We start from the raw sequence: 12,157 nt of genomic DNA, 5'->3' as shown, positions 1-12,157 counted from the left end.
TGCCTAAATTATCAGTATTTTCATAGATTCATTACAACCATTGAGGCTCCTAAAACCCCATTATCAGGGGCGCCTGGGTGGCTCAGTGGGTTAAGCCTCTGCCTTCGGCTCAGGTCATGGTCTCAGGGTCCTGGGATTGAGCCCCGCATCAGGCTCTCTGCTCAGCGGGGAGCCTGCTTCCCTTCCTCTCTCTCTCTGCCTGCTTCTCTGCCTACTTGTGATCTCTGTCTGTCAAATAAATAAATAAAATCTTTAAAAAAAAAACAAACCCATTATCAGAATGTAAAAATCAGTGACAATGTACATATTGAACTATGTAATTGAGTAAAACCAAATAAACAAAATATTTTTCTTTTAGATGCCGAAGAGGAAATATGGATAGGTCTTAAGAACAAAAATGTTCCAAGTTTATTTCAGTGGTCTGATGGTACTGAAGTTACTCTAACATATTGGAGTAAGAATGAGCCAAATGTTCCCTACAATAAGACTCCCAACTGTGTTTCCTATTTAGGAAAGGTAGGAAACTTTCTATGGCTTATTTATATTCTTATTGTATACCAAATAATGTTAAAATGACTTTGGTTGGGATATTTGTTTAAGCCTGGAAAGAAAATAAAACGTAAGAGCCCGGTAGATTGTCTTTCTGGAAGCTACTAGAAAAAAGGAGGCAAATAAAACAACTAAATAAGCAATGCACTTCCTGTCTGAGAGTATCTGCTATGGTCTGAAACACATGAAGGAAATTCTGTTAGTACTCAATTGTTGTGCCAGATTGGTTCTAATAAGCTGCTTTCTCTCTGGACCAACAGTATATTTAACATATAGCCACAGCTTAAGGGAAAAATCCCATCTTCTGAATTCATGTTCAGATTTTTATATTAATCTTACTTTAAGAAGTGAAAAAATATTTTTGTTTAAAAATTAGATCTAGGGGTGCCTAGCTGGCTTAGTCGATGGAGCGTGTGACTCTTGATCACTGGGTTGTGAGTTTGAGCACCACATTAGATATAGAAATTACTTAAAAAAAAAAATCTTTTAAAATTAATTAATTAATTAATAATTAATTTAAAATTAGGTCTAATGTTTTTCAGAGAACATCTTTCTTATGTGGAATGCTTAGCTATTTATTGAACATGCTTTAGTTAATAGTCCAAAATAGACTGTATGTTGAGAGAAAAGACATGTTTACCTTTATATTTTGTTTGTATCATTTTCCTAGGGACTCCTAATTATTTAGGGGGCTTGTGTCCCCCAGACTTTTAGAGAGACTTAAGTGGAAGTAGCAAATGTTATGCGTATTTAGGAGTGTTTCAAGGGTAAAGAGATATCCAGAAAGGTGTCAAAGATGAAATTAGAAGGGTGTCATATTTGGTGCTCTATTTAAAGGATTTTTAAAATTTTTTTGGTAGAGGTCAAAGATAGAAATGAGATTTCATAGACAAGACTACACTGATAACATACCTAGATAGCATTCCAGTGTTCAAAATTGACCCTTATCACAATTGACTTGTTGAAATTTAATTTGAAGAAAGCAGAGTGACTTAAGCAAAATTAATATTAAGTAGCGTATTTGGAAGAGAGAACTTTGAAGTCTAAGCTGAAATAGAGTGGAAAGAACTTTTGATTCTGGAATTCTTGGAGAGTAACTGTTTTAACTATCATGATTATGTTATATATGAGGAGATTGAAATAGCATGGTTGGTTGACATATCCAAAAGTTTTTCATCAATGGGCAAACATTGGCCATGTCATGTGGAAGAAGGCTTGAACACTGTCAACTATGTGTAGGCTGAGTTCTTCTTTTTTCAACTCCTGGACTAAATGTCCTTCAATGGTTTTATTGTTACTCTTGTAAGAAAATGGAATTCATCTCCACTATGATATTGAGGTGGTGCTAAAATAACAGGCGGTGAGCCACAACCTTGCAGGCATGTTGGGTAGTATTTTCTAGGAGTATATTCACAGATGTAGTCATTTATTTTCTCTTTTCTCCCCTTCCCCTCCCCTTGCCTCTTGCACACAGTATTGTTAGAAGAAACTATCTTGATTTAAAATAAGTCAGAGTTCAACTCTAAATATATGGCAAATAATTTCTCTGTGGAAAAATTTTTTTTTCTATTTTTAAAAAGCTAGGTCAGTGGAAAGTCCAGTCGTGTGAAGAGAAACTTAAATATGTATGTAAGAAAAAGGGAGAACAAATGAATGATACGACATCTGACAAGATGTGTCCTCCAGATGAGGTATGTAAAGTCCCTGCGTAAGTTTTTCCAAGCAGAATTACACCTTCTTCGTCAAGAATGATAGGTGAGACTGAAACAATTCAGACTTGGGAAACAGAAGAAATGACTGCCTTCTATTCATTTACATTAGAGCAAATCAGAGAGCAGTGAATCATTACATATTAGCATTCTTACAGAAGAAAAAACATTATAGAAAAAAGAGTTACCTATTCATGATTTCTATAAAAATCTATGTGATTATAATCCTTAAGGCTGATGTCTTTACTTCCCCCATTTATCTTTTCCCTCTCCAAAAATAGTTCAACCAACAACATTATAGTCTTATGAGGAGCTAGGTCCCGGAGGTAAGGAGAAATAAGACACTCCTGTCTGACACAGGCTCACAATCCTGTTGGAGTTATCTATGGAGTTGTAACCCACCTTCATCATGTGTATGAATGTACAGGCCATGTCCTTGACTTCTCTAAATGTGAGCTGTTATCAGTGTAGTAGAATCCTTCTTATTAGAGGGGGACATTAAGTCTGAACAGTGTGATACTTCTCCTTGGATTTAGGGCTGGAAAAGACATGGAGAAACCTGTTACAAGATTTATAAGGATGAAGTCCCTTTTGGAACCAAATGCAATCTGACTATAACTAGCAGGTATGACCATCAGGAAACATGTACTTGTGAGCTTTTAACTCTGAGTTAGCTTTACTAAGTAAGTCTCCTAAGAAAAAGATGCATCTTCAATATACCTAGTAATTCAATCACTATAAAAGCACCTGCTAACTCTTGTTTTGTAGATTTGAGCAAGAGTACTTGAATGACATGATTAAAAAGTATACTAAATCTCCAGGAAAATACTTCTGGACTGGCCTGAGAGATATAGATTCACATGGAGAGTATAGCTGGACAGGTGTTGGTGGAGTAAAGCAAGCTGTAACCTTTTCCAACTGGAATTTTCTTGAGCCAGGTAAGGAGTGGAATATGATGATTTGTGAAATGCATTATACCTCCCAGGTATGGTCTTCACTTAGCTTTGAAATGTGAGGGAAATGATCATCTTCAGGATGAGAGTCTGTCTAAGGAACCATAAATGGAAGCAGTGACTATGTTTTCCTAAGTAGTCCTTGGTAATAATCCCCAAAAAGGAGTTTAAAAACTCAGTTCTCAGAAACCACCCTCTAATGGCACAAAGCTAGAATCATCAATGTGAGGTGTTTTTTTTTTTTTATCTTTTCCATCTAAGCCTCAAACAGAATCTAGAAGCTTCATTTTGAAGTGCTTTACGTTTTCACCTCTCTGCTTCTTAACTTCTTCACAATTGAATGTGTTTATTTCTATTATTCCAAATGGGTAAAAATTAAGGAGGCAATATTGTAGGTATGGTTTATTCTGAAAGTTAGTTCATCTTTCTTCAACCAGCTCAAAGCATTGAACATAATTAGCCATCAAATTAGAACATTTTGAACCAAAAAAGACCTCAGAAGTCCCTTTTGATTTTAGAGTTGAAAGACTGAGTCTCAGAAAGGTGATTTACTTGACAAATGTTGCCTGGTTATTGAATCGCTAAAATCCGGATGCCGTGATTTCAGTCCAATGCTGTGTAAAGGATTTTGGCTTTCTATAAGACCAGAGTTAGACTACATTAGAGTTAGAAAGTATTCAACTTTTCTTCCTTTGGATTATTTATATTTTCTTGTTTCTTTACCATGTGATCATGAAGACCACTTTTTATAACCCAGTAACTAGAACATATGAGTGCATAATGAAACATAATATTTGAAATAGAGAATGCCCACAAAATTTGAAATAGATGGTCACCACCATAAATATGAATGGTATTGATAACAAAGTCATCTTTTTACTTGTGGAAGATGGAGGATACAGGTGATAATCCTAGTTAAATCTTGCCTTAGATTATAATGTTTTAATTATAATTATATATGATGATAATTATATGTATGTTCTAAATATATATATGATTATAATGTTTATAATGTTCTAATATACAAAACATATGGGATTTCTTTTATAGACATTCAGATATCTTAGAGTCAATATCATCTTCTTCATAGAAAAGCCTCAGTGGTTGGAGAGGAGCTCAGAAAGTAGCCACAATGACTATTCTCTCAGTCCTATAGTCAGAAAGACTATCACTGAGCTCTCTTTACCATAATTACTCCCTGCTTCAGCCAGCATGGTCCATCATGGACAAGGCATGGGTCGGGGGTAGAACAGGGGGAAAATAAGACACCCCACCAGGGCAACATAGCATTTTTCTCCCAGTCCTTTGTTCCAGTTGCTGTCCATGTATGAGACATGAGACCATGTCTGTTTGGTGGAACAGAAGTTGTCCTTATTACTTTCCAACCTATGTTCTTGTCTCTTGCCCATTTCATTCAGTGTGGTAGAATATAAAAGGGAACATGGCACTTGTGGCAAGTCACTTTTTCTTCATCTGAAAAATGGATCTGATAATATAAGCTTTCTCTTAATATTGTGAATAAATAAAATTCTTGCAGCCAAAAAATAAGTAGAAAACAAATGTGTGTTACTATACACCTCCTTCTCTTTATTGTACTGCCTTTTCCTTTCGATCTGAATGTGAAAGAGTTTCATTTTGAGGGTTACTAAGTTCCTTAAAAACTGTTTAAAGTTGTTAAGGTAATATGAATCCCTTAGGCTATGCTGAGCAGCTTAGTGATTTAGGCTACAGCTGCAGATACAGACCAACTGAGTTCCAGTTCTGATCAACCACTTAACTAACATGTGACCCTGGACAAGTCACTAATCCTCAATGCACCTTAGTATGATACTCTGGAGGTCTGTTGTAAGGACTGATTAATTTGATCCTGTTAGAATAGTACCTGGCAAGTAATAAACACTTCTCTTTATTACCATCATGGTCATCATTGTCGTCATCATTATTATGAACCACACATTTCTTTCTTCTGTTGTCTTTTATATTCTTTCTCCAGACCTTGGCCCAGATAAAGGGTAAGGACACTAGAAAATGTTTGGACTTTAATTTTCAAATGTAATGTTTCAACCCCAGCTTCTCCAGGCGGGTGTGTGGCTATGGCTACTGGAAAGTCTCTTGGAAAGTGGGAGGTGAAAGACTGCAGAAACTTCAGAGCACTTTCAGTTTGCAAGAAAATAAGTGGGCCCATTCAGCCTGAAGAAGTAGCTCCCAAGCCTGAAGACCCCTGTCCTGAAGGCTGGGATAGTTTCCCTTCAAGTCTTTCTTGTTATAAGGTAAAGTAACATTCTCATTCAGTTCTTTAATGAGGTTATCTTTCTACTATCCTAGTCCATATGCTTGTAGAAATTATGCTTCTCTTCAGGCACATATGTAACCTACCAGCATGTTTGGGAACGCCATTGAACCTTTGTCATGAGACAACTAATCCTCACATGAACTCATGTCCTACCCAAAAGAGCAATGCCAGAGCCAGAACTGGCTCATTCTTAGTGTTCTTTTGTTCTGAGAAGTTAAGTAAGCTACATGCTACATACTTTGCTTATGATTCTCATATCCCTCTAATCCTTGTTGTCAAATGAAGAATTTTATCACTTCTTACATTAAAAAAAAATTTTTTTTCAGGCCTGTATCAGTCAGCTGTTCCCACAAAGAAACTATTACATACCATCCCCCAAAATTCAGTGTCTGTAACAACAAACATTTCGTCTCGTGTTCACAGATCTCTGGGTCAAATAAGGATTGATTGTTTTAGTTTAGGCTTAAATGGTGAGCTCTGCTTTCAACTGTGGGTCAGCTCTGCTGGGCTCCAGGCTGTGAGTTGGATGTGCTTCCTTTTGACTGGGTCTCGGGCTGATGGGACAGTAGCTATCAGGGGCTTGTTCTTCTCACGGTCAACTGCCGGAGCCTGAGAGGCAAGCCTAAGCATGTAAGCACATTTCAGGCCTCTGTTCACTGTACCTCCTCTAATATGCCATTGATCACAGCAAAGTCACATAGCCAGGCCCCAAACCAAGGTATAGAGGAGTGTATGTCACCCACCAGGAGGCCATAGCAAGAATGTACAGTTATATCACAGGGAACTGAAGAATTGGGATCAATAATTCGATCTACCATTGTATAATCTCTTCTTCTTCTTTTTTTGAAAACAATTAGTCATCACAAACCAAAGAGTCTGAAGTGGCAAGTTTTGTTTTGCCACTCTCTGTCAATATTACCCTTTGATTCATCTTCATCAGAAAATAGGCCTGTACATGTACAGGTCTTAGTATAGTATGTCCATAATTATGTTCTTAGCACATTTCTCTGCAGAAGTCTACTCCCAAAGTATTCATGTGTATCCTTTATAACCTTACTGGGTGGTCCTAGGAATGCAGGAGAATTGCAGGTGTCTTGTTGGAGCAGTTCCCCATCCAGGTGAGGAAAGTCACTCTTTCACTCTACTGACAGCAGTAGCTGGCACCTGTGCTGGCCTTCAGTTGACACTTTCAGCGGGTCCTGTTTGTGTCATGGTATATGTTTTTTTTCACCTGTTTTAATTACAGGTAAAAATAAAAACATTTTCCTTATTATATACCTGTAAGAATCCCTTTCAGAGACCTACACATTTGAATTTAAGAAACAAAATAAATGAGCAAAGGAATAAAAAAGAAAAACCAAAACCAGACTCTTAACTGTAGAGAACAAACTGAGGGGAAGTGGGTGGAGGGATGGGTGAAATAGGTGATGGGGATGAACGAGTACACTTATGGTAAGCGCTGAGTAATGTATTGAATAGTTGAATCATTCTGTTGTACACCTGAAACTAATATAACACTGTATGTTAATTATATTTGAATTCAAATAAACCCACTTTAAAAACCTACACATTTGACCATAATAAACTTTGAAATTATGAATACTTTATGATTATGCCAGAAAAGAGATTAACATTGTGTCTTGTTAAGCTGTTTCATATAGAAAGAGTTGTAAGAAAAAGGAACTGGGAAGAAGCTGAGAGATTCTGCCAAGCTCTTGGAGGACACCTTCCTAGCTTCACTCATATGGATGAAGTAAAGGAATTTCTTCACTTTTTAATGGACCGGTTCAGGTAATACTTTTAGAATGAGATCTTCTATGCTAAATTCGATGTCCTCCAGGTATTCAGAATTGACATGTTTTATTTTGTAAAAGGGTCATTCAGCGCTAAGCAGTTTTTTTTTTTTTATGTGCAAAACACTATAAAAAGTGTTTTTTTTATAGTGTGGGAGATTGAATCCCCATCCTTTATCTAGCATGATAAAGTCCAACAATGGGGATAAGAGGAGTATGGTGAAAATCTAGAACAAAGATAAGTAGGGACCATGGGATTTCTAAAGATGGATGAAATGCTTTGGGGAGGTATAATTGGGAAAAATGTTATGAAGAAGGATGGTTCTGAGAAGGTAAGGTAGTATTTTGAAAGGTAAGACCAGGAGAAGGAGCCAGAGAAAACAGAACATTAGCTAAGGTACTGAGACCAGAGTGTATAAATATGGTCAGGGAGAAATGAGTCATACCATTAGCTAGAAAATGAGATATGGATATGAAGTTGGTGCATCCTTTGTTAGGGAAGGAGTTTGACCTTTAGTCGATAAGCAAAACAACAAAGTGTGTTTATATGTGTGTATATATAAAGAGAGAGAGGGAGAAAGAGAGAAATAGTAAGTAGATGCGGGGCAAGTAATTAGAAGGATATTACAGCCCTTTTGTGGAAAACTACTTTGAGAATGGGTAGGGAGAATATGAAAATAAGGAGGTAATAGAGATGCTACAGAGACAGAATCAGTAAGCCCTTGTGATTTTGATGTTTTGATGGGAGGATTCCTGAATGATTTTCCTGATGTCTATAGGGACAATGTGGAGGAAGATGGATGAGGTGATGCTATCATAGGAGAAAATTTCTCTGAAGCTTTGGGAGAATACATGAGTATGAGGGCCTTCAACTTCACAAATTTATTTTTTTTCTTCCCTCATTTTTATGAACTGAAAAGAAGACCCAAATCTGTAAATCAAGGATTCAGGGTAGACCAGGCAAAATTATGGAAAACAAATTACCATTTAGACATATCCTGGTGAATACTTTCCTTACCATTTTGATTCAAACAAAAGCCTGAAAGAAAAACAGCAAAAAAATTAAATAAACGAAACAGGTGACAAAACACAAAACCCAGGTAGTCTTCTTCTTTAGGACATTAAATGTAAGAAGGCATTTAATTTTTTTTATTTTTTATTAACATATAATGTATTATTAGCCCCAGAGGTACAGGTCTGTGAATCGCCAGGTTTACACACTTCACAGCACTCACCATAGCACATACCCTCCCCAATGTCCATAACCCAATCACCCTCTCCCTTACCCCCTCCCCCAGTCCTCAGTTTGTTTTGTGAGATTAAGAGTCTCTTATGGCTTGTCTCCCTCCCTATCCCATCGTGTTTCATTTATTCTTTTCCTACCCACCAAACCCCCCACGTTGCATCTCCCCTTCCTCATATCAGGGAGATCATATGATAGTTGTCTAAGGAGGCATTTAAAAACTGACGTTTAAAGAGTTTTGAGGTTGGGGCTCCTAGGTGGCTCAGTCAGTTAAGCATTTGCCTTCAGCTCAGGTCATGATCCCAGGGTCCTGGGATGGAGCCCTACATCCAGCTTGGGGAGCCGGCTTCTCCTTCTCCCACTCCCCCTGCTTGTGCACACTCTCTTCCTATCAAGTAAATGGATAAAATCTTTTAAAAAAACAGAGTTTTGAGGCGGAAAATGTTTGCAATATATTAATTTTAGTTCTCAATTACATTGCTTTTTGTTTGTGAAGATTATAATTGATATAACCCTATAGCTTCCTTCTTGAAAAAAATTCAAGGACACATTCCAGCTGAGAGATGAATTAAAAATCAAGAGCACATGAATAGGTAATTTATTTTAAAAGAATTGGGAGGAAGAACATATAATGTAAAACTCCTCCAGTCTAAATAATGCAACATGTATATATAATAATAAAAATAGAAATTATCCTAAATCCTGAAAGAGAAACATTAGAATATTTTAATAAGACCAGATTTTTAACTCTGTTTATAAACAAAAACTGGGATATAAAGAAATAAAATGGTTGTAAATAATGAAAGTATAATAAATTCCTCATTTACCAAGAAGTCATATTTAGAAACACAGATTATATACATTTTTAAAACAGAGCATGTTTATCTACTGAATATGTAATGGGTGAAAAAAAGTTTATGTAGTAAATTATAAAGGAAATAGCAAAGCATGAAATCCAATATAAAGCAAGATGGCAGAAAACCAAATTTGTCTATTATCAGCTATGTTTAAGTCTAAGTCTGCGAATTTCTTCAATAATGAAATACAACTATATGCTGTTGAAAGATAACTCAAACAAACCTTGCCAGTAAGTACCTATTCAGCCCAAAGAGTATGATGATGTTCTTTTCCTAGAAGGAAGAAGCTACAAAGTGTCTCAAAGTTGAGAAATTTTGATAAAAATCCACATTTTTAACACTTCTTTAAAAATTAAACCAACAGGATACATTTTCATATTGTAGCAATAATTAGTTAGTCCCAAGTAGCCAGTGGCCCACTAAAATAAGGCATCACTCTACAATTTGTGGTGGTCTCTAATTTCTTACTCCTTGACCCACTTTACTTATGTTATATTCTTGTTCCATTTTAACCTAAAGAACATTTGAGTTAATAATCACAAACTTAATACAGTAACTAAAATGGGAAAATTAAGAGAATGAGCAAAAATATTGTACAAATGTGAACAAAAACTGGAGTCACAGTATTAATATTAGATAAAATACAAGTGAAGTAAAAATGTACCATATGGGGAAATGATATCTCTTTCATATTGAATAAAGATACAATCTATAATGACATTATAATAGTCAAGAACCATTACACTTTTAAAAATATTGGCATCAAAATATATGAAACAAAAATATTAATTATATTAGTGAAATCTTTCAATAAATAACAATAATGAGAGACTTTAACACTTGCCTGATTCATCAACCAGTGAGACAGACAAAAGGAAATAATATACAAATAGTATAATTAAGATTGATTTAACAATATCCTCTTTGTTCATGTATTACAAAGTCTATATATATTTTCTCTTCAGGCTCTTTGCCTGTTATCACTTACAATAATTGACCTATTAGGCTAAAAAGAAAATCTAAAATTCCAAAGTGGTGAAATTATACAGGTACATAAGAAGTGAAGTCAAATCCTATCCACTTATAAATTCAATGTTTTTAAGTAGCTTTTTTGGCAAATAAATCAAAACTGTACAGATGATAATAACAACACTCATTCTGAAATTCATGGGATATAGCCAAGGCTATAGTTGGTTGTACCTTAATAGCTCTAAGAGCTTTAATTATTAAACAAAAATAATGGAAATAAGCATTCACCTAATAGTAAAAATAAATTTCAACATAAATACAAGAAAACCATAAGAAAGAACCTAAAAGATTTTATATAAAGATACTTAAAAATGAAGACTTAATAAGGAATTATAACACCTGTTTCATGGAGAAATTTTTTAATTGGTAAGAATACCATGCAAAATTCTATGCTGTTACAAATGAAGTTGTTAAAATGAATAATTTCTAGAGAGATACAAATTACTATACAATTGATGTGATAAGTAACAACCAAGTAATTTAATATCCATGAAAGAAATGGAAAAAGTTGACAAGGATTCTTCCAAGAAAGAGATAGGAAGTATAATATATGGTTCTATATGTGAATTTCTTCACATTTTAAAGAAGAGATCATTACCTTATATTTCAGTAATACAAGCAAGAGCTTGTATTCCATTATATAGAAACTGATATAGACATCTGGTTTATTTCACAAACTAGTTTAATTCTGATATCAAAGCCCATCAACAAGAGCACAAAGAATTACAGACCAACTTCAAGACTAGACTTGAAAAAGTAAATACTGATAAATGATAGAATAACAAACACTGGCATAGTGCTTATAATGTCCTAAATGTTTTCTATTAGCTCATTTAATCCTTACAACAACCTATGAGGTAGGTACTATTACAATGCCTATTTTGTCTAAATGAGAAAACAGATACAGAGAAGTAAAACAACTTGCCCATAGTTATATAAATAATAAGGATCCAATATTTGAACCCATTAGAGCCCACTTTCTTCACCCACTTCATTATAGTACATCAAAATAACATACCTTGACCATGTAGGATTTCTTCCAAGGATACAAGTTTGGGTTAGTGCTAGGAACTCTGTATATCAGGTCAAATATCATATGAGCATCTTACTGGGTGCTAAAAATACATCTGGTAAAATTCACTATTCATTCCTGGTTTACCATGTAAATGGATCATAAAGTTAACATAATTAATGTACAAATTATTGGTAAAGTAAGAATAGATGGTTAGGGGCACTTGGGTGTCTCAGTTGATTAAGTGTCTGCCCTCAACTCAGGCCTTGATCCCAGGGTCCTTGATCCCAGGTCACAATCAGGTTTCTTGATCAGCAGGGAGCCTGCTTCTCCCTCTGCCCCAATCCCTGCTTGTGTGCTCTCTCACTTTCTCTCTCTCAAATAAATAAATAAATAAATAAAATCTTACCCAAAAAAGAATAGAAGGATAGTTCACCAATAGCCATATCACATTTAATTAGTAAACGTTAAATGCATTTCTGTAAAAGTCAGAAAAAAGGTAAAGATTCCTATTATCATCACTGTTATTGATCTTTGGAATTTATACCTTGAGCATTAAGACTTTTTAAAATTATAACATGCAAATATTTATAATATATTAAGTGGGAGGAAAAGCAAATTATGAAAGAATAAAAAATATGCTATTTACATTTAAAAGTAGATTATAAAAATCCATCAAAGAAAGATAATCATTGTTACCTCTGGAAGATAAGATTTTT

General features: G+C 35.1%; 1 protein-coding gene across 2 annotated transcripts in view; it reads left to right on the top strand.

Annotated features, from left to right (window-relative positions):
- The window catches only part of LOC116867898 (CD302 antigen), a 131,255-nt gene that overhangs the window by 27,625 nt on the left and 91,473 nt on the right, over window positions 1–12,157 (top strand). For both annotated transcript variants that reach the window (XM_032857903.1, XM_032857901.1), the window contains exons 8-13: window positions 359–516; window positions 2,130–2,240; window positions 2,795–2,883; window positions 3,027–3,196; window positions 5,282–5,481; window positions 7,153–7,295. In XM_032857903.1, the coding sequence (XP_032713794.1) occupies window positions 359–516; window positions 2,130–2,240; window positions 2,795–2,883; window positions 3,027–3,196; window positions 5,282–5,481; window positions 7,153–7,295 (871 nt within the window). The remainder of the gene's footprint in view (window positions 1–358; window positions 517–2,129; window positions 2,241–2,794; window positions 2,884–3,026; window positions 3,197–5,281; window positions 5,482–7,152; window positions 7,296–12,157) is intronic.

Source organism: Lontra canadensis, unplaced genomic scaffold, assembly GCF_010015895.1.
Source record: "Lontra canadensis isolate GAN:19392208 unplaced genomic scaffold, GSC_riverotter_1.0 scaffold13, whole genome shotgun sequence".
In the NCBI taxonomy this organism is placed as follows: domain Eukaryota; kingdom Metazoa; phylum Chordata; class Mammalia; order Carnivora; family Mustelidae; genus Lontra; species Lontra canadensis.
Note: the sequence above shows the minus strand (reverse complement) of the source record. Positions and strands in the feature narration are given on the sequence as shown.